General features: G+C 32.0%; 2 protein-coding genes across 2 annotated transcripts; one reads left to right on the plus strand and one right to left on the minus strand.

Moving 5' to 3' along the window:
* Nucleotides 1–316: 316 nt before the first annotated feature.
* Nucleotides 317–6,230, plus strand: LOC145305513 (uncharacterized). Its single transcript, XM_080147141.1, has 5 exons — nt 317–371; nt 618–753; nt 1,054–1,135; nt 4,440–4,511; nt 5,883–6,230. Exons 1-5 carry the CDS (start codon nt 335–337, stop codon nt 5,916–5,918), a joined length of 363 nt encoding a protein of 120 aa, XP_080003267.1. The 5' UTR covers nt 317–334; the 3' UTR covers nt 5,919–6,230.
* A 792-nt stretch (nt 6,231–7,022) lies between these two features.
* On the minus strand, nt 7,023–22,235 carry LOC145305515 (uncharacterized). Its single transcript, XM_080147142.1, has 18 exons — nt 22,079–22,235; nt 21,603–21,661; nt 20,836–20,917; nt 20,121–20,247; nt 19,650–19,730; nt 19,031–19,119; nt 18,399–18,468; nt 16,351–16,400; nt 15,487–15,589; nt 14,241–14,309; nt 12,376–12,429; nt 11,859–11,902; nt 11,413–11,470; nt 9,986–10,077; nt 9,504–9,571; nt 8,651–8,702; nt 7,911–8,004; nt 7,023–7,229 (listed from the first exon to the last, which is right to left on the minus strand). The coding sequence occupies exons 1-18, from the start codon at nt 22,155–22,157 to the stop codon at nt 7,064–7,066; spliced, it is 1,437 nt and encodes a 478-aa protein (XP_080003268.1). The 5' UTR covers nt 22,158–22,235; the 3' UTR covers nt 7,023–7,063.
* Nucleotides 22,236–22,947: the final 712 nt, after the last annotated feature.

Genomic DNA, 22,947 nt, shown 5'->3' on the forward strand with positions numbered 1-22,947 from the left:
TCTGTAGTGACAATAATTTTTTGTCTAAATTGCTAAAAATCATCATGGTTAAAATGGATAACTGTAGTGGGACAAAGTGACTCAAAAAATCAGCCATGTGCCGTCATAAAAATGAGGGATTAACCATCTCTTATTTAAAGAGTTTTCTTTCCCACTTATCCTCTCATCTACCTCATTTTTATGACGTCATATGGCTGCTTTTTGAGTCACTTTGTCCCACTTTTGGATAACTAAGTAGCATATAAATAATTATATTATAAATCTTTATACAATGTTTGAAATCGATAGGACAACTTTAACATTATATTTCAGAGAATATTTATGTTTTATAAAAATGATAAATATTAAGCAAATGTTAGATAGAGAAAAGATAAAGGGATGACATAGATTTGAATTTCTCCATAAAGGAATAGGACATTGGACTGTAAATTACACTGGTACCCAATAATTATAAAAACCTGGTTACATTATTTTGGAATGTATAAGTCTTTTCAAATTGAGTACTTAAATCTAAATACCCCTCGAAAAATTAATATGGTGGATGAATTTTTGAAATGGGATTTGTGATTGGTTGATTTTAGTGGAAAAAATCAAAAGTTTCAAATTAATGTTATAACTAAAGGTCTATTTGTTGATTGGAGCATTTTTTCTGCTTTTATACATCTCTGGAGGGAGATATACTGGCAACATGTCTGTTGTGAGACATACTGGCAACATTGTTCCTCAGACAAATGTTGTCAGAGTTCAAAACAAAGGAATATGGACAATGATTATTGATTATTTCCATTTTCTAGTATGGCTTTGTAACCGATTAATATCCGCTGGATTAGAACCGGTTTGAAGCCTTACTGAAAAATCATGCATAGCATTGAATTACAGATATGAAATACACACGAATATGAAAATAAAATAGAAAATTAATACCTGTTTTGTTAGACCGTGCCTTCAAGCCCTTCGAGCTAACGATACTGGTTTTAATCTTATAATCTTTCATTTTAATATCCGCGGAAAGCTAAAATTTCAGTTATTCTGATAATCATTGGTTATATTTTTAGTCATAGATGTGGATTCAATAGTAGCATCCAGGAGACAATTAGATCCGTTAACAAGAAAATTAAATGATTTGCTATTTCTGGTATGATTTGATTTAAATATTTTTCTTTTCCATTATGGCTTGGAAACCGATTAATATCCGCTTGATTAGATCCGGTCCTCAGCCATACTAAAAAATTATGTATTGCATCGTAATACAGACAATTGTCTACGAATATTAATATAAAAATAAGAAATTAATACCAGTTGTGTTAGCCCAGGCCTTCGGCGCATTGGGGCTAATAGGACTGGTTTTAATCGTATAATTGTTCATATTAATAACCGCGGAAAGCTGTCTATAATACGATGCGATAAATAAATAATATGGATTTTTTGACTGTTTTCAAATAAAAGGTAAGAGGCTGTAATTAGTTTGGTGATTCTTGATCAAGTTTAGTGTTCAAACGTGGCATCCACTAATTTTAATCTACAGAAGGGGTATTTTTATGTATCATCATTGGGGATTTACATCAATCTATGAGCCTTTGTCTTATTACTGTAGATCCCTACTTAGCCTTACCTAAATGAGTTTTTTATCTTAATAAATCATAAAATTTTGACATAATCAAGTGGGGTATAGGGGGTGTAAACAAAAAGATTGGTGTATTTTTAGTAGCGAAGCTACTCTATAATTCACTTTGTCCGTCCGTCCGTCAGTCAGTCAGTCAGTCCGTCCGTAACGCTATGGGGGATATGGGATTTACTCAGCTCCTATAAAAGATAGAATGCTGAAATTTTTTGACAACATTCCCATCATTAAGGAGCACAATTGACTATAAAACATCATTGGCGTTCGGACCGATTTTCAGCAAGTTTTAGGCTATTTTTATATTTTTCACATTTTTCTCCATATCTTCAGTGTTTATGGTCCGATTTTCAAAATTTTTTCAGTTACAGATATCAAAATTAAATTTCCCGTCGTTTAAAGGAACAACCATGAAGGCCAGACTGCCTTTTAGCAGGTTTTAGGCTATTTTTATTTTTTTCACATTTTTCTCCATATCTTCAGTGTTTATGGTCCGATTTTCAAAAATTTTTCAGTTATAGATATCAAAATTAAATTTCCCGTCTTTTAAAGAAAACAATCATTACGGCCAGACTGCCTTTTTAGCAGGATTTAGGCTGTTTTTTTTTATATATTTAACATTTTTCTCCATATCTTCAGTGTTTATAGTCCGATTTTCAAAATTTTTCAGTTATAGATATCAAAATTAAATTTCCCGTCTTTTAAACAAAATAACCATGACGGCCAGACTGCCTTTTTGGCAGGTTTTAGGCTATTTTTATATATTTAACACTTTTTCCCATATCTTCAGTGTATATGGTCCGATTTTCCAAATTTTTAAGTTAAGGATTTAAAAATTAAAATATTTTGACGTTTTAATAAAACAACCATGGCGGCCAGACTGCCTTTTATCAGGTTTTTGGCTATTTTTATATGTTTTACATATTTCCCCATATCTTTGTTTATTTTGATGCAATTTTCAAACTTTTATGGGATATCAGTATCAAAATAATTTTTCCCATTGTTATGAGCATCTTTAATATAATTTACTTTGACCATCGTCATCATGCAAAATAAAACAAGCTTTCATGTCTATTTTATCCAATAAATCTATTCTTGATTTTAGTAAAAACCTTTTAAATCTACCTGTACGTATTCCCATCGACGATTTTTTGTGCTTCGCTACTTATGGATGTTGTCATCCTTGTTTTAATGTCAGGGGGTTGGACACCCCCCTTGGTGTCCACCCAACTAATAAAAAGGCAAAATGCGTCCCTAAATTGGTGAATTGATGCGCCAAGCGCACAAATCTTTAAGCCGGACAAAGTGCAGTGTCTGAAAAATCAGCCATGTGACGTCATAAAAATGAGGAATTATCCATCTCTTTTTTTCGGGGTTTCCTTTACCACTTCTCCTCTGATCTCCACAATTTTTTTCGACTTTACATGGCTAATTTTTAGATACTTTGTTCGGTTAAAAAATTTTACATCCCCCTTTTGCACGCTTCTGATCAATAAAGCTGTAAGTTTCACAATTATTAATAGAGAACACAGCAAGACCTGCTGGTCGAACTTACATTACACTGTTAAATTTTAGACCACTCAAATGATTTCAAAAAAGGTAGTGTATATACTTATTGGACACTCCCTCCAAATTTTTTTTTTAAATTTACTTTTTCTTCTTAAATCTAAAAAATAAATATTGGGTTATCAAATTCAACTCCCCCTCCTCTAGTGCCCCTATATGCCTCTAGGGGCGTAACCGCTATGAAATGAATACAGTATACGTGAATATATTGATTATTGACAGTGCTAATATGGACCTAATTTAATGGTTAGTTTCTTTATCCAGTAGGAGAGGACTAGATGGTGTTAAGGGGATGGATCATTATTTTAGCCAGCTAGGAGTATTACTTATTAGAGAACATGAAAACATAGTGCAACATCCAAGTTTTCATATCGATTAGACAATAGTATCTAGAAAGACAGTAGTTTATTTTTCTTTTCTATAATTAGGATCGGTCCCTTTGTCCATAATGATTCCTGTAACATTCTGTCTTTTTTACATTTTGACAACAGAGGTGGATTCTTAGAAAAAATTTGCCCCACTAATCGCTTATAAAAAATCTACAAAAATTAAATTAAATCTTATGTTAATAACCCTTCTATGATTTTGTTTAATTTTTGTAGATTTTTAATGTGATTTTGGTGGATTTTTACGAAAACAATTTTGCCCCACTAAGCGATTAGTTGGGCAAATTTTTTCTAAGAATCCACCTCAGTTTTTTATGATATGATTATCGTATTCATCTGATTTTTGGAATAATGATTCTTATGACACATGGTATAGTTTTATAAGCGAGGCAACTCAATAATTAAATCCTAAAAATGAGAGTAAGTCCATTTACTGTACATATATATCCTATGCATATTTCCACAATATAGCATGAAATTTATGTTTAGGCTTAGAAATTATTGTTCTGCTTTTTTCTGACACTTTACAAGTGTTAATGTTCGTTTCTCCTACCGATTCAAAGTTTCGCTATTTTGAATGTTGTCATCCTTGTTTTTTTTTAATAATTTACATATCTTTTAACTTTTCAGAGTAGATATGTTAATTACTCTAACAATCATAACTCTCATATTTTGTATCTTTTTAGAAAAGTAGATATGGTGATTACTCTAACAATCATAACTCTCATAGTTTGTATTTTTTTTTAGAAAAGTAGATATGGTAATTACTCTAACAATCATAACTCTCATATTTTGTATCTTTTCAGAAAAGTAGATATGGTTATTACACTAACAATCATACCTAACTCTCATATTTTGTATATTTTCAGAAAAATAGATATGGTGATTACTCTAACAATCATGACTCTCATATTTTGTCAACAAATTCAAACAAGAATGTGGTAATAGTTATTTATCGCATCGTATTATAGGCAGCTTTCCACGGACAGTAAAGAAAAAAAATAAGATTAAAACTAGTTTTGTGAGCCCCAAAGAGGCCGAAGATCCGCGCTAATAAATTGTATGATTTTTATTTTAATAATCGTCGAAAATTGCCTGTAATTCTATGCTATACATGATTTTATAGTATGGCTTAGAACCGGTTCTATCCAGCGGATATTAATCAGTTTCAAAGCCATAATGGAAAAGAAAAATTAAATTAATTTTATTAGTAGCAAAGCTAAATCATTCAATTTGTCTGTCCGTCAGTCCGTAACGCTAAGGGAAAAATGATTTTTAGCCTGCTATTCAAGTTAGACGGTTGATTTTTAGTGAAGATTTCTTTTACCAATAAGCAAACAGTATATAATTTGAGTTTAACAGTCATGCTATATAATATAAATATAAAAATATTTTTTTAAAAGGATGACAACATCCGTAAAAGCGAAGCTCGGAAACGGTAGGACAAACTAACATTAATACTTATAGAGTATCAAAACTGAATAATCAGAATATAAATGTATACGTATAAACAAAATTTTAATTAAATTAGTTGCAAAACTGCTGAAATAAAGATAATGTGATAAGGACATGCGTACATTTTTAGGACTTGATCATAGAGATGCTTTGCTTCTAACATTGTACTTTATTGTCCTAGAAATTAGATTCTAAAAATCAGTTCAATCGAATAATCATATCATATTAAAATCTGTTGTTAAAAAATTAAAATCGACATTTTTAATTGGACGGAGGGAGTTTCTGGTAATGATTATTATAGAGTTGCTACACTTTCTAAATCGTACCTAACTATTACAGGAATCACCATGCAACGTTTGAAATCGATAAGACAATTCTGACATGCCTAAATTAACGAAAAAAGCTATCCGTTCCAGACGGACGTACGAACCGACCCTAATTATAGAAAAGCTTTGCTTTTAAAAACATGTGCAAGTTTTCATAAGATTTTTTAATAAACATATTCTTGATTTATGACCTCTGAACACCTGCTCATTAAATCATCGTATTCTTCAGATTTTTGTGCTTTGCTTGTTATGGATGTTGGCATACTTGTTTTATATATCATTATGATATATTAACAGGATCTTTGTATGTACCGAAGGATCTCGCTAACTACTGAACTGATCGGGTTCTCCTTACGGGGTAGCTTTTCTTAGGTCATGGAAAGGTTTTTACCATCACCATTCCAAATCGCCCCTAGAAAAAAATTGCACCTCTTCTTCAAGTGCCACTAGAGGCCTCTAGATGCATAGCCGCTATTTTTTATTATATGATAAGTATAATAATTAACGGTAAACTAATATTCATATTTTTAGATCCTTGGAGAAAGAAGAAACAATGTTGAATCTTAATATATGATTATTATTTTTTCCAGTATCAATTCTAACCCGGTAAATATCCCGTGGATTAGAAAACAGTTCTAAGCCGTACTGAAAAATTATGTATAGCATCGTATTATATCCAGTTACGAATATATAAATATACAATAATAATATGAAAACGATTTTTAGCCCGTGCCTTCGGCATCTCAGGGCTAAAAAACTGGTATAAATCTTAAAATTGTACGTTTTTATATTCGTGGAAAGCTGTTTATAATACGATGAGGTAAATAACTATTATTTACTAATAGTAATTTCAACAAAATAAATAAATTTGGTATCTTTATTTACTTATTTTAATTGTTTTTTAAAAGCAAAGCTTTTCCATATTTGGTATTGTCCGTCAGAAATTCTAAATTCTTTAACTAATCCTATCTTTAAGACATGTTAGAATTGTCCAATAATAAACAAAATACACTGTTAAAAGCTATAATCAGTCCATCAAATATAATCTTTTTTCAAATTTATATAAAATATATATTATTCTAATCAAGTTTTAACACTCTACAAGTGATTATGTTCGTTTGTCCTACCTTTTGATTACATAGTTGAAGAAAAGCTTCGCCTTTACAAATTTCCGAAATAAATTAATTGCCATTTTAAATGGTTTTGTCCCTATACAGCCTATACCAACAACGTAATTAATTCGAGAAAAAAACACGAAACCTATACATGATTTTCAGATGTCGTTTGGGGAGAGGGGCGGGTGCAAAACTTAGTAGAATTGCCGACTTATTAAGAAGAATATGTATTTAGTCAAAACAAAATTGTGAGTAAATTTGATGCAAAACTGTTAAATACAGAGTAATGTGTAAGAACATAGACACATTTTAGGACTTTATTGTAGAGATGCTTCGCTGTTTTAAATTAAGTTGGACAACAACTCAATCACTTATTCTGCAAAGTGGTTGAAAAAACGTAACTGGACAAAGTTTCTCAAAAAATCAGCCATGTGACGTCATAGAAATGAGGTTTTCTTCACCACTTCTCCTCTCATCTCCCTGATTTTTATAACGTTACATGGCTGATGTTTGAGTCACTTTGTCAAGTTACCTAAAAACAAAGATTTTTAGAATTTCTATTTTCTATTTTTTATTTTTTATATAATATTTACTAAATCATACAGGTTTATCCATTTCAAAGCCAGAATTTTGATGACTTTTTTCTGCATCTTTAGTTTCAATTTTCATTTTTTCATGTTGATTTTTGTTAATATTTTCAGTAGAGCTGGATTCTCTAACAAATAAAGAGAGTACTGCCGCTGTCAATGTTATAAGTGCCAACCTAAAAATAGAAATAAATTTTTAAAAGCGAAGCTTTTTTTAATTAGGTTCGGTCCGCCCGTATAGCGTAATAAGGAATTTTTTAGTAGCGATGCTATTTACTAAATCACTTTGTATGTCCGACAGTAGTTCAAATCTTTAGCGCTATGGGGGAAATGAAAATTGCTTGGATGCTTTTTTGTGAAGATTTGCTTTACCAATGAGCCTCTAATATGTAATTTACTTGGTCTGTTGGTCTGTTAAATTATATGAAGAACATGTATGAAGGGTGCTTCGCTTATTATGTATGTTGTCATCCTTGTTAATATTTTTTTCTCATATGTAAGTACGTGGTTTTGCTGACCGTAGTTTGGTCGGAAGATAGTCGGACATGCCCTAGTTGTAGAGTAGATTGCCCTTTAAAAGTATACTAACAGAGGCAGCTTATAGTGCCAATAAAAAAAAGACGTCATACAATACAAATGACCAATGATAGGTCAGTATACATTTATATTGATCAATGATAGGCCAGTATACATTTATATTGACCAATAATAGGCCAGTATTCATTTATATTGACCAATAATAGGCCTGTATACATTTATATTGACTTATGATAGGCCAGTATTCATTTAAAATGAACAATGGTAAAATTTATACTGGTCTATCATTTGTCATTTGTATTGTATGACGTCATACTTACACTATAAAGAAAGTTAGGAAAGGTTCTGAGTTTCCATTGAACAAAGTTTTACTGATTACAAATATTGCAGTAAATCCAAAAGTGTCTCCTAACCCTAAATATTTATTTATAATAGTTATTTCTTTCATCGTATTATAAACAGCTTTCCGCGGATATAGAATGCACAATTATAAGATGAAAACAAGTTTTTTTAGACCCGAGGTGCTGAAGGCACGGGCTAAAAAACTAGTTTTAATCTAATGATTGTGCATTTTTATATTCGTAGAAAGCTGGATATAATACGATGCAAGACATAGTTTTTTCGTATGGATGAGAACCGGTTCCTATCCACCGGATTCGAATGAATACGAGAATAGTTATTTCTTTCATCGTATTATTAACGAGTTTTTCAGACCCGAGTTGCCGAAGGCACGGGCTAAAAAAACTGGTTTTAATCTTATGATTGTACATTTTTATATTCGTAGAAAGCTGGAGAAAACCGGATTCGAATGAATACGAAAAAAGCTTTTTCTATAATTAGTGTATGTGTTTCGTGCGTAACGGTTAGTTCTTTTCATAAGTTTATGCATGGTAGAATTGTTCTATTGATTTCAAACTTGATGATTCCTGTAACAGTTTGGTATGACCAAGCACGCGCAGCAACTCTAAAATGTTGGAAGTAAACTAAACTGTACAGACTGACAGACAAACCAACACACATGATTTGTAGGGTAGCTTCGCCACCAAAAAGTATACATTACCTACGGCCCCGATTATAACACCACTATGCTTTCCAGGAAACAGTTTCATTATCTAGAATAGTTATTTTTAGCATCGTATTATAAACAGCTTTTCGCGTATTTAAAAATGTACAATTATAATATTAAAACTGGTTTTAATATTATGATTGTACATTTTTATATTTGTAGAAACTGGATATAACAAGATACATGATTTTTTATTATAGCCTAGAACCGGTTATAATCCAGCGGATATTAATAAGTTTCGAGGCCATACTGGAAAAATTCATATTTTGTATGAAATGTAAAAATTAAGAGATTTTAAGGAATACCTTGTGTCCTAACCCTGAGGGGCTACCTTGTACCCAATATAACCTAACCTAATTCAACCTGACCTAAACTAATAAACATACAAACAAAACGCCTCCCGGCCCCTCCATTATTTGTTTTCAAGAATGGATTTATCATTACTTGGATCTTACACCATATTACCATGTACTCTAATAGAGTAAAACTTGTAGCTGGCCAATAGAACGATCCCCCAAATCGACAATGTTTCTCCTGTCATAATATCCACGTATATTCTACATCCATTCGGCCAAGTCCTTTGTAATGGATGTCTTGAATATACAAAGTGCAAACTAGGAAGACGAAGAAAGTCCCTCAAAAAATCAGCATGTTACGTCATAAAGACGAGGGATTTTCCATCTCTTCCTTAGGGGTGTTCTTTCGAACTCCTCCTCTACTCATCCCTCATTTTTATGACGTTATTAAGGAACTTTATTCGCAAACTAGCTGAACCAAACGGATCACAACACTTTTTAATATATTTAGTATGACACAGAGGGTTGTGTATTACTCTGCACTGGCTAACCTGAGCAGGAACAGCTGATATAAAGGAGAAAACCAGAAAGTAGGCCAGCAGGATCAAAACACAGAATCCTAAAAAAACAGTGCAGTAAGGGGTATGTAATTGTATACTGTAAACACGCCTATTAAAATTGAAATTTGAAAAGACCATCTTCGCCTTTTTTACCCCCTAATAGTAATGGTTCCACACACCCCTTTGCACGACACTGGTTTATAACAAAGATATCAACGCTTTCCCTCAAAGGACATGGCGAGTATATAAATTACTCTTTCTCCCGTCCACACAATTTTAAAATAAACTGGAAATATGGGAGAGGACAGTTTTGTCTTTTTGACTGACCAGCTGCGGTGTCCAAATCCTGGCGGGGCTACATCTTAACCAAAATTTCTATCTTAAATAGCAGCTGAGAAAATCAGATTACGACATAGCAATAATGTCGGACAGACAAGGCGAATTGTTGAGTAGCACCGCTGGTAAACATTTACCTGGAAAAGAAGCAAATCCCACCCAATAGATGCAAGCAAAATCTACTGCCAAAACAAGAGTTTGGACACTCATCACTTGTTTGAACGTGAACCTAAAAAGACAGGGATCTTAAGGGATAAGACAATAGATAATAAAATTGATATACATCCGCATTGAAGATATACAAGATCACCCCTTCTGACACATATGCTGCTAAAACAAGAGTTTGAACACTCATTACTTGTTTGAACGTGAACCTAAAAATACAGGGATCTTAAGGGATAAGACAATGAACAATAAAATTGATATACATCCCCGTTGAAAATATACAAGATCACCCCCTTCTGAAGAGTAAAATCTACTGCCAAACCAAGAGTTTGAACACTCATTACTTGTTTTAACGTGAACCTAAAAAGACAGGGATCTTAAGGGACAAAACAATAGATAATAAAATTGATATACATCCCCATTGAAGATAAACAAGATCACCCCTTCTACCAAATCTTCGTCAAAACAAGAGTTTGGACACTCATTACTTGTTTGAACGTGAACCTAAAAAACACATGGATTTTAGGAATAAGACATTGCATAATAAAATCTATATACATCCCCATTGAAGATAAACAAGATCACCACCTTCTGTAGAGCAAATTTTTTTGACATAGCTAGTTTGAACTAATCCATAAATTTTGATTAAGTACCCAAAGTTTTTAATGCAACGAAGAACGTAGTAAACTACTTTGAGTACAGTTAGGGACACCATTTCTCAATTGTAGCGAAGCTTAAAAACTTTGTGTACTTTTCAACTCTCCCATACTTAACTGCCCCTAGAGGTCTCTAGGGGCGTATCAGATATTATATATTTTTTACTATGTCCGTCTGTCTGTTGGTCATTCTTTGAAGACAAAGATATTTTTCAAGGTTTCGTTATATAAATCATCGCGTATTTTCTATCTATAACTCACTCTGTCCTTGTGTCACATGATTTTGTGCTTCGCTACCAATGGATGTTATCATCTTTGTTTTTAATAGCACGGATAGTTAACTTTTTAGCTTAAAAGGTTAGAATTGTCCTATCGGTTCCAAACTTTGCATGGTGATTCATGTAGTAGATAGGTATGATTTAGAATACGTAGCAACTCTGTAATACATGCTGATTTTATAACTTTTTTCACAACAATTTTTTGTTATATACTGATTCCTTGGACAACAAAGTACAATGTCATAAGCGAGGAATCTCTATAATCAAGTTCAAGAGTATGTCCTTAACTATATCCTGTTTTTAAGCATTTTTTAACAAATTAACATACAATTTTGTTTTGACTTTTATACATTTATAGTCTGATTATTCAGTTCTGACACTCTACAAGTATCAATGTTTGTTTGTCCTACCGTATCAACGCTTCGCATTTATGGATGTTGTCATCCTTGTTTTATATTATCTTACCTATCTATTAAGGCACTGAATAAAAATCTTCCAACGGTGGTGAAAATTCCGCCAATTCCTGAAATTTATCATATTTCAGACCCTTATCTCATAAAAAGGTTCACTTAGTCCAGGGACCTGAAGGGAAAAGACAATAGCCGATAAATTGATTTAAATACAGCTTTTTATGGATTAAATTGTCCTTGTTAAAAATCAAAAACTATCGGCTACGCCTCTACAGGCCTCTAGGGCCCTTGAGGAAAAGGGAGAAGTCGACCTCCGCACTCTCAATCAATTATAGTTTTTAAAAGGGGTTATTTCTCTTGGCAAGGTGGTGATACCCTCCCCTGAAATATTTATAAACCTTCCCAGGACCTACTATGTAAATTAGAAACATATCGGTTCAGTGGTTATCGAGATCCTTAGGTACACACAGATCCTGTTACTTTATTATAAGAATAAAATACCTCCTATTAAAGACAGTAATCTATCATCAGTACTCAATAACAAACTGTTACAAAAAAAAACAATTATTATCCTATAGGGGATTTGTCTGAAGCTTTAGATCTCAATAACTACTGAGCTGATTGGTTGTCCATTTGAGATAAGCTCCACACAGGTCCTATGATGGTTTTAGGCTATTTTACGTTTAGATTTTAGTCTTGGGATGGTTTTCGCTAATTTTCTATGCCCTATATGCTAGGGGCGTAGCCTCTAGTTATTTGTTAATGTATCTAACGAGTACGCGCCCCTAGAGGCATTTATGGATACTTGAGTGAAAATCCTAGTTTTAATGTACATTGTAAGTTACAGGAAATAGGTATAACCAACAAGCGAAATAAATCTAAATTAGTTTTTTTTTTGGGGGGGGGGGTTGGCAGATGTAAAGGTCATCAATTCTACGATGTTTTGACCCACAACGACAGCTGAAAATTAAATTCGTCGTTGGTGAAAACTAAGTAAGTTATAATTTGACTTTTTTTCCTGAAAGATTTCCATTGAGAAAGAATTGAGGGCCCAACAGTTATCATCAGTATTCTAAAACAAGAAGGAGGACAATATTAAAAAACTAGAGTTGGCTCGATATAACTATCTCACTATTGGCTAGTTCTCTATAAGTACATATCTATTTAAATTTTCCTCCCTCGCCATTACTACTCAAAAGAAAGAAGTAAATGTTTAATATTTCAAATGATTTTAAAAAGATTTCTTCAATTATATTTTTTATTTACATTACCATCACCAAAGGGTTAAAATGATTAAAATTTTAGTTTTAATATTTGAACACTACGGAAGTGTCGCCACAATCGAATTCTTTTAAAACAGAGTTTTCTTAGATTTTCTATATTATGAACGTATATTTTTTGTTTATTAAATCAAGATTAAATACTTCAATGTAATTCAAATATCAACATGGATTGAAAAACTTTATTCATTCCATAAACAAATAGAATAAAGGTCTTATCGCTTTGGTCAATGAGAGTTTAATGAGGATTATTGGAGCACTATGAGTTTTAAACATTTATTTCTTGGAAAACTTGAGCTCATTTATAGACATTTATTTCCTATATAGATCTGACATGGATCTTGAAGCAATAAAGCAGGCTGTTTTGTAAATGTTAAAAATTGGAAGAATCTATTAAATAAAAGTTATCGCAAATATACTTAGTAAATAAATCCTTATAATAAAGTAACAGGATGTTTGTGTGTCTGTCTGTCTGTGTGTCTGTCTGTACCGAAGGATCTCGCTAACCGCTGAACCGATCGGGTTCTCCTTAACAGGGTAGATTCTCATGTGTCCTGGGAAGGTTCATAACTATTTTGGGGGAGGGTACCACCACCCTCCCAAGAGAAATGACAAAAAAATCGAAAAAAATTTTAATATTGGGAGACTTCAACGTTACATATGATAGGTATCGTAACATAAATAAGGAGACTTTAACGTAACATATGTTAGGTATCGTAACATAAATAATTAACATAGACTTTAACAAACAAAAAAATTTAAAGTGCCACTAGAGGCCTCTAGGGGCGTAGCCGCTAGTAAAAAATAAATGAATAAAAGCGAAGCTCTGAAATGACATACAAACAAACTGAATAAGTATAAAATAAATGTATTGTAAATTGTAAATGAATTTGTTGCAAAACTGATTAAATACAGGATACCGTTAAAGGACATGCCTACATATTTAGAACTTGACTATAGACATGCGTAGCTTATTACTTTGTACCTTGTTGTAATACGAATCAGTATTCCAAAAATCAGATGAATAAGATAATTACATCACTTTAAAAAAGAATTTCAACATATTAAAAATGGACTTACTGACTTTCTGGTAACGATTATAGAGTTGCTACGCTATCTAAATTGTACCTAGCTGTTATAGGAATCATTATAAAAAGTTTTAACTTGATAGGACAATTATAACATGTCTAAATCAACAAAAATAGCTAACATTTACACGAAAAAAGCTAAGCGACGGACGGACGGACCGACCCTAATTATAGAAAACCTTCGCTTTTAATGATATTATTTACAGAAATTAAAGTACGTCAGAAATTTTATGTGTGGCAGGGATCTTAATGGATAAGACAATGGATGATAAATTGAAGTACATCCCTTTTAATTTAATTCTTTTCAAATTAAATGAGGGGATATTTATTTCTATGGGTGCAATCTCTTGGAATTGTGGTGGTACCCTCTCCCAAAATAGTAATACTATCACAGGACCTAAAAGAAGCTAAATTGTAAAGGAAAACCATATCGGTTCAGCGGTTAGCGAGATCTTTTGAAACAGACACACAGACTAACATCCTGTTACTACCATATAAGGATTATAATTTTTTACCTAAACAAGAAAAGAATGTATAATTCCCTAGTTTTCAGTCCAGTCTCTTTCAAAAACACAAAGGCTTCCCTGAAAAGTAATAATTTTAAAAAGCATTGACAAACAAGGATGGCAACATCTATTAGTAGCAAAGCACAAAAAATTAAGAGCTTTAAAAAGCATATAACATAGCTGTTCATAGTGCCCTTGCAAAATGGGGATAGATGTCACTGCTTTTAAACCTACCTATTCTATTGACGTCAGGAAATACCATATACCTCATCTCTTTTCTCGGGGTGTTCTTTCCCCCTCCCCTTTCTCTTTCCCTCTACTATGACGTCAATAGAATAAATAGGCCAAAAGCGGTGACATCTATCCCCATTTTCCTAGGGCACTAAACACAGCTACGCATATAAATCAAGAAAAAAATCACGAAACCTGTCATATCTATTTAAAAAATTTAAATATTTATATTTTTGAAGCATGTCTGCTATACTGACAGACCAATGCAGGATGCTCGTTAGGTCTTCGCTAAAAAATGAGATGGTTTAAGGCTATTTTTTCTTCATATTCGAATGAAAAAAGGAAAAATTCAAACTTTGATGTTCGTATTATATTGAAATTAAGCAAAAAAGTATGAATCATTAAAAATATTATATATGACATTGTGTATTATATCATGATAATAATGACTAAAACTTTTATTAAACTACAAACATAGTACATTACTCATAAACATATGTTCTATGCAAAAAAACATATATTTCTAATTACGATACTGAACTAATTCTATCTTCTATTCTATATCCATAATACAAAGTAGCTTGATGTCCATCCGTCTGGAAAGCCCCTAGAGGCTAGAGGCGAAGCCGCTATTGTCTATAAAAGCAACAGGATGTCTTTCTGTTTTTCTGTCTGAAAATCTGTAGGAGAGGAACTGCGAAGGCTTAATGCTATTTTAAGAGAGGGTACCACGTCCACCACCCTACCAAGAAAAATCGCCCCTCGAAAAAATTACCCACACCCTCCAATTAAAAACTTTTACTTGCCCCTAGAAAAAAAACACCAAAAAAAAATTTCTTTTATAAGTCAGAGGCCTCTAGTGGCAGATCTAGTTTATAATATTAAAAAAAATTAATATTACTTGATATCATTGAGTTTTGATTTAGCTTTTGATGCAGTTTCTTCCTCTTTCCCCATCTCCAACAAAAGCCTCTAGAGGCCTCTAGGGGCAGAACAGTTTATAATATTGAAATATTAATATTACTTGATGTCATTGAGTTTTGATTTTGCTTTGGATGCAGTTTCTTCCTCTTTCTTTGTATCTTCAGTCTTTTCAACTTTTTCAGTACAGACCAACAGACTAGGGGCTAAAATACAATAATAGTCATTTATACTATGCAATATATGATTTTTCAGTATGGCCAACAACCGGTTCTAATACAGCGGATATCATTAATAGGCTTCAAAGCCATAATGGAACAATTTAAAAATTATATTTTTTTTATAAGTAAATTTTAAATGCAAAACTACTTTATAAGTGTTCGTGTCTGTCTGTCTGTCTGTTCTTCTGTCTGTCATTAATGTTAGAATTGTCCTATTTATGTTTGATTAATTTCTATTTATAATTTATATAATTTCTATTCTTTTGCACATTGATATTTAAATATATATTTATTTTCTAAAGTTTGGTTAAAAATACTCCCTTCTATTATAATTTTCCCCCTTTTCTCTCTCTGTTTTTGCTATGATACTATTGGTTGTAAAATCGACCTTGTTATTTAAGGCAAATCAATTTTTAACTCTTATCAAGAAGTCTATTTGATTTTTGTTTTAACAGAAAGATTTTTTTAAAGTTACAAAATCACCCTTGACATTTGAGAAGCTTTACAATAAAGGAGAACCACACCGGTTCAACGGATAGCAAAATCTTTTGCTACAAATAGACAGACATACATCCTGAGCTGGATCTTTAAATCATTTTAGTGTTGAGCCAGATCGGGGTGAGCCGAATTTCAGCCAATCACAGCGCGGCATTTCATAAAATGCTGTGCTCTCATTGTTGGAAAGTTGGCTCACCACTAAAATTATTTAAAGATCCAGCTCTGTTACTTATTATACATAAAATTACCAAATAGAACAGCATAAATGAGTGCTAACCACAGTAATGAATTTGGTACTCTGAAAGCAAAACGTTGATTATTCAAATAGATGTATTACCATAGATAGTCATTCAGACAATATCAAAATATGAGTAATAAAGTTTTTAAAGATATAATTTGCTAGAGTAATGCTTTATCTTTAAAAATTTAATTATTTATAGCTGACTTATTAGAGTAAAACATTATAGGGGGAAGGGGTTAAATAACTGTGTCTCCCCATCACAATGTTCTTGTGCCGACTCTCAATTGGGTCATTGTTAATTGACCAATGGTGTTAGGAAAATTAATACAGCAAAGAAAACAATTTGGTAGCAGAAGTAAAAGTTCATTGAAAGCGGAAGGGAGGTAGTTAACTGTTTATACATACTATAGATCTGTTGCTGACTCACTATATGCATGAAAAAAATTGTGCATGTACACTTTCTAACTAATAATGTGGTCGGAAAGTTCCAACATTATGTTACTATTTATGTATCTGATTTATTAAAGATAGACAACTAATCTTTTTGATTTATTTAACCAATAATCATTCCTTCTATATTTTTTTTGTCCGTTTGTCCTTTTACGGCCAGCTGTAACAAATCAAAAACACATCTAAACGTACATTTACTTATTGAAAAACAAGGATGACAACATCCATAAAAGCGAAGCACTGAAAAGGTAGGACAAACGGACATTAACACTTGTATAGTGTCTAAACTGAATAATTAGAATATAAAAGTATAAGAGTCGAAGCAAAATAGTAAGTAAATTTGTTGAAAAACTGCTTGATACAGAATAATGTTTATGGACATACTTACATTTTTAGGAATTGATTATAGAGTTGCTTCGCTTATAATAATGTTTTTCCCCAGGAATCAATATACCAAAAATCAGATTAAACGGATAATTAAATCACATAAAAATTTGTTGTTAAAAAAGTAGAAAATGAACATGTTTAAAATGGACATACGGACATTCTGGTAATGATTATAGAGTTGCTACGCTTTCTAAATCTTACCTAACTACTACAGGAATCATCATGCAAAGTTTGGAATCGATAGGACAATTCTAACATGCCTAAATTAACTATTAAAAGCTATCTATCTCGGACAGACGGACGTACGGACCGACCCTAATTATAGAAAAGCTTCGCTTTTAAAAACAGCTGTTTTTAAACAAATAAACTGCAAATATACACTGAATGACAATTAAATATATAGCATGATTTTGCGGATTTTTAGCACATTGTCGTCATTGCAGATTTCTCTATAGTACAAAGCAGAACGATTATGTCTGTCTGAAGCTTAAGATCTTGGTAACCACTGAATTGATTGGAATTTACTTTTTAGTTTTATAGTAGAAGACCCCCCCCTCTTTATAAAAAAAGGTGGATATATACATTTTTATGTTTTATGTATTTGTAGGTTTAAAATTCGTTTCTTTGGTCTTTTGTACCATGACCGACAGACCAAAGGACAGTAAACCATATACTAGACTAATACCGTATAGGAAATCTTTACATAGAATTCTTTACTAGAGTTCATAACGGTTCTAACGATATGCATAAGAATTTTCTACTATTAACACATGCCGCGCAATTTCAATTTTTAAAATGTCCGCATTTTTTTGCACACCCTTTAGATTTCAGCCGTCTGTCTTGAATAACAACCGTAAAAATCACGTCATTCATTAACAGACAGACGGACTAACATTACGAAATATCAGAGATCTGAAGGGATAAGACAATAGCCGATTAATTGACATACATCCCCATTGATGATACACAAAATTACCCCTTCTATAGATTAAAATTAGTGTTTAAAACGTTTGAGCAACCAAGTTAAAAAACCAACCAATAAAAATTCACTGTAGCCCCCAAAGTTTTTAAGCCAACGAATAAGAAAACGTTATCAACTTTGGGGACTAGTGTAATAAACAGCCCATTGTCCCCTTTCTCTCTCTGACAAAAAATAGAGTAACTCCGATACTAAAAAATAAAAACTACTAAATACTAAAATAGATTTATAGAAAATACCTGTCTAAAACTTCTTGAGAGTCGAAATATGTAAAGCCTGTCTCGTTTCCATGCACGGCTTCGATATTATCTAAATAAAAACAAGGAGAATTATGTTATTTTCCTTAAGTAGCACAGCTTTGGTAGTTACCATCACATAGATGAAAAAGAAAAGTAAGTAATTTTTTTTTATGTTATTGAAATTACAGAAAAGAATTAGAACTACTTGCTTTGCTCCTAGAGGCCTAAAGGGGCACATAAGGGATAGGAGTGGGGAGGAAGGAGAATTGACCTTCAACTTTAAAAAAAAAAAGAAAAAAATCATGCTTTTTATCGGGAGGTAGGAAGTAATATCCACTATAAAGTTATGAACCTTTCCTGGACCTTGTGCAAAATCTTGAAAAACGGACAGTCAAACATCCTACTACTTTTGTATAAGTATTAAATAAACTATATATAAAAATTTGTTTAAAAGTAGTAAGGTTTTTTCTCTGAAGCTTAAGATTATAATATTTGCTGAATTGATAGTTTTCTATTAAAGGGAAGCTTCACATTGGTCCCATGGTGGTTCTATGCTATTTTCTGCTCTCTTCCTACCCCAAAGAATAGAGTCCCTAAATGCTAGGTGCGTTGCCCCTAGCCTATATTTATACCTGGATTAACAAGGTATGTCTGTAGAGGTATAAAAGCTGTAGAACTAAAACCCATTCCTGCCATCACACATCCAACTACAGTGCCCCGACTAGAAATTTAAATTTCATGAAAAATAACTAAAACAATGATGACAACATCCATAAGTAGCGAAGCTCAAAAATTATTAATGGAAAAAAATTACAATAGAGCCGTGTCATACAATAAACATTTAACATGATAAAATAGGTAAAACAATAAACCCTTTAAAATCATGCAACCTTTTAAAATCATGAAAACTTGGAATCGATCTAGCACCGCAATTAATAGATAAATCTTAATGAAACTTGATGGAAATATGTAGAATATAAGCATATTTAATCCCTGATAATTTCAGCCGTCATGATATATGACGATCAAAATTCCTTGTATTTTTAATCAACTATTAGCTACTAAAAGCAGATTTTTTTCTAGAAAAGATTGAACTAAATTTAAACCAGAAATAAAACAGGGTCCAGAAGCCAAACGGCTCTGGCATAAGCTGAGAGCAGCTGGAGATCTAACTGCATTAGCTTTATATTTGCATAAGGCATTTGCCACTTATACTTCCTCTAATTGTTCAACTGCCAAATATGAAGCTACCTGTTTGGAAACCAGGAACGGGCAAAAATCATGGTAGGTATAGCCACAATGTTCATAGAAGCAATTGGAACTACTCCATAACTAAACAGAATGAGCAGCTCAAGCTAGAGCAATAAAATTTAGCAAAATAAGTATTTTTGGGGAGTAATCCCTGACTGTGGCGTAATTCATTGCCTGGAAGGTGATAGCTTCTTATAGTATTGTGGTAGGGGTAATGTCTTGACCAAAAACAGGGGCAACTCATTGCCCTGTACAGTTGGGACTTTCAGACAAAGATTGTCCAATTAAAGTGATGGATGTATGAAGGGCATAATAATCATGAAATTATTGGCTAGATTTAGGTTTAGAGATACACCAAACTGAGATCTTATGATGTAATTTATCCTCTTAAAGCTGTGTGACGCTAATGATTGGGATATAGGAAATATTCACTCTTGTCCAGCCATTCTAAAGATTTATAGCAACACTTACCAAAAAGCAAGTAGATGAATAGAGGAATCGAGAGCCAGATATCCAAGTATTGGAGAGAGCGTGTACATGAAGCATCCAATGAACAGGCAGATTCTAGGTCCTACCAGCGGGATTATCAGGCTTCCAGCTAAAGTAATCAATTTTGTGCAAAAAAAACATACATAAAAGTTCTACTTTAGATTTCTTATTTGTTAGCTGCGCTCCTAGCATCTAGCAGCTCTGTATTTGAAGTGGAAGGAATGAAAAAAAAATAAAACTTTATATTAAATATCCTTAAACCATCCCAGAACCTATGTGAAGCTTCCCTAAAATGGAGACTTAATCGGTTCAGTAGTTTATCAAATCTTAGGCTTCTACTTTATATATTAGGTTATATCTTAAAATACAAGATTATAATATATCAACATCCAAACCTACCTACTCTTATATACAATCTGTACTTGTAAAAATTTCACATAAATTTTTAAATAAAACAAAGTAAATAATTAATAGTGATCTAAAACAGTTAGGAGAAAATTATGTTATAGGATGTGAAACAAACAAAAAATATTTAAAAACTCCAACTTATGTATTAATCAAAACGTTACACACGTGGGTACATGAAGTGAGGATAGCTAAGCTTTATAGTACATGCTTTCCTTATTTGATATCAGGGGCTTATTCATAATTTAAAGTAAAATAATTTTTTTATAAATGAAACCCCTGAAGTACCTACATAGAAGTGAGAATATTCCAGTAATTAATCCCCCAGCAGGAAGTAATATTGCAGCTTCTCCATAAGTTATTGTTTCATCAAACTTAATTAATATATTATTATTGTTATCAAACTAAAAAAGAAAACGATTATATTTTAAAAAATAAACAATCAATATTGTTTCATCACTCTAAAACAAAACAATAAATAGTGTGTTATCTTAATATTGTTTCACCGATTTAAAACAAAACAATTATTTTAAAAAACATTTTCATCAATCCAAAACAAAACAATTAACATTGTGTTTTTCAAACTAAAACAAACAATCAATATTGTTACATCGTTGTAAAATAAAACATTCAATATTGTGTCTTTGGTCCAAATTAAAATATTAGTATTGTTTCAACAAACAAACACTATGCAATTTATATTGTTTTATGAAACTAAAACAAAATGATTAATATAGTTTCATCAAACTTAGACAAAACAATTTACATTGTTTTATTAATCAAAAAGTAAACTCATAATATTGCTTCACTATATAAAAAAATGTCATTTTATTTTATTTTCTCTTTAAATTGTTGATGAATGAAAATGATAAAATGCTTAGACACAAAGCATATTCTTGTGAATAAGGGTGGTAATTTGTAAATAAAAACTTATTGTGAATGAACTTAATGACATTTTGCAATTATTTTTTGTCACCTAGAAATCATTAAAGCATATGAAGATTTATAATATTCTCTTTTGAAATTCAAAATTAATATATATTTTTAGCCTGGTATTACCTGCCGTTTATAAGATACCAAATAGGGAAGAAAATTTCCAAAGAGTGCAAAATAACTGCCTAAATAAAAGAAATAATTGCTGAAAATTAAATGAGCACTACATGCAAAAATCATAAATATGATACAAACTTACAAACATAAAAGCAAAATGAAGGCTTCTTAGAGCACTAATGGTGAAAAGGGGAGGGGGATTCAACTCCCCAAAATTGAAATTTTAGTTTGTAAAAGAATAAGTAAAAGTTTGAGGGGTGGTAATTTTTTCTAGGAGCAACATCTCATGTGAGGGTGGTTGTACCCTCCCTCAAAATAGTTAAAACTTCCCCAGGGCTTATGATAAAGCAGAATCACATAGGATCAGAAGTTAGCAAAATTCTTTCGTACACATAGACTTCCTGCTACTTTCATTTGACTACAATTTGACTAAAATAACCTTGTCAATGCTGCTTGATTAAACCTTGTGGAGTTCCAATTCTTACCTACAACCATTTGAATGATAAACCCAGCAAAAACACATAATATCCCTCGAACAGTTGGAGATATCTCCATTTTAAACATTCTAATTTCTTTTCACCTGATTTATAGAAAAATAAATTAGTATGGAAGCAGGGGTGACAACAGGGATCTAAAGGGATAAGACAATATCAAAAAAAAATTATGTCCATCCCCAATGATTATACACAAAATTACCCCTTCTGTAGATTACAATAAGTGGTTGAAACGTGTCGGCACTCAACTTAAGAACCAATCAATCAAAATTCAATTAAAGTCCCCAAAGCTGTTAAGTCAAAAAATAAGAATTGTGACTACATATAAATTTTGGGGACCAGTGTAATAAATAGCCCAGTGTCCTCTCCCTCCCTTGGTGACAGGCCAATTCTGGGTGAGATTTTGTACAGTAGTTATTTTGTACAAAAATGTTCAAAAAAATCTTTAAAATGTGCTTATTTACTTAAATTTAGAGAACTACAATATTCTTAAAACTAAATATTAGTTTAATTTTTCAAAGAATCATTGTTTAAACACTATAACAATGACGTTAAATCAACTATTATTGTGCTATTTAGATTGTGCCAATATAGAATCACAGGGTGTTTTTATAAAAGAGACAAAAGTATTGCCTTATTGAACCCATTTATCTTTGATGATCAATATCTCACTTTCTTCATTGAAGTGGGGAGATTTCAGATATCAGAAAGATTTTTAACAAATTCTGACTTAATATCCGGTTTTTCCAAAGAGCCTATTTTTTTAAGATTAATGAATCATAACCAATTTAAGGCCTTGCCAAAAATGTGTAAATTCCTAAAATTCAACTGCGTGGCTTGTGTTAACAGTAGAAAAATGG

This window comes from Acartia tonsa, chromosome 14, assembly GCF_053477335.1.
Source record: "Acartia tonsa isolate MP-2025a chromosome 14, ASM5347733v1, whole genome shotgun sequence".
Lineage (NCBI taxonomy): Eukaryota > Metazoa > Arthropoda > Copepoda > Calanoida > Acartiidae > Acartia > Acartia tonsa.

Excerpts from the sequence above, each read along its gene's own strand:
- LOC145305513 (XM_080147141.1), top strand. The coding sequence starts at position 335 with ATGATAAATATTAAGCAAATGTTAGATAGAGAAAAGA. Across the intron at positions 754-1,053 it reads GTTGTCAGAGTTCAAAACAA|AGTCATAGATGTGGATTCAA; the intron begins AGGAATATGGAC and ends GGTTATATTTTT. Across the intron at positions 4,512-5,882 it reads CAAATTCAAACAAGAATGTG|ATCCTTGGAGAAAGAAGAAA; the intron begins GTAATAGTTATT and ends TCATATTTTTAG.
- LOC145305515 (XM_080147142.1), bottom strand. The coding sequence starts at position 22,157 with ATGTTTAAAATGGAGATATCTCCAACTGTTCGAGGGATATTATGTGTT. Across the intron at positions 20,248-20,835 it reads TGGAATATTCTCACTTCTAT|CTGGAAGCCTGATAATCCCG; the intron begins GTAGGTACTTCA and ends TGATTACTTTAG. Across the intron at positions 8,703-9,503 it reads TATCAGCTGTTCCTGCTCAG|ATAATGAAACTGTTTCCTGG; the intron begins GTTAGCCAGTGC and ends TAACTATTCTAG.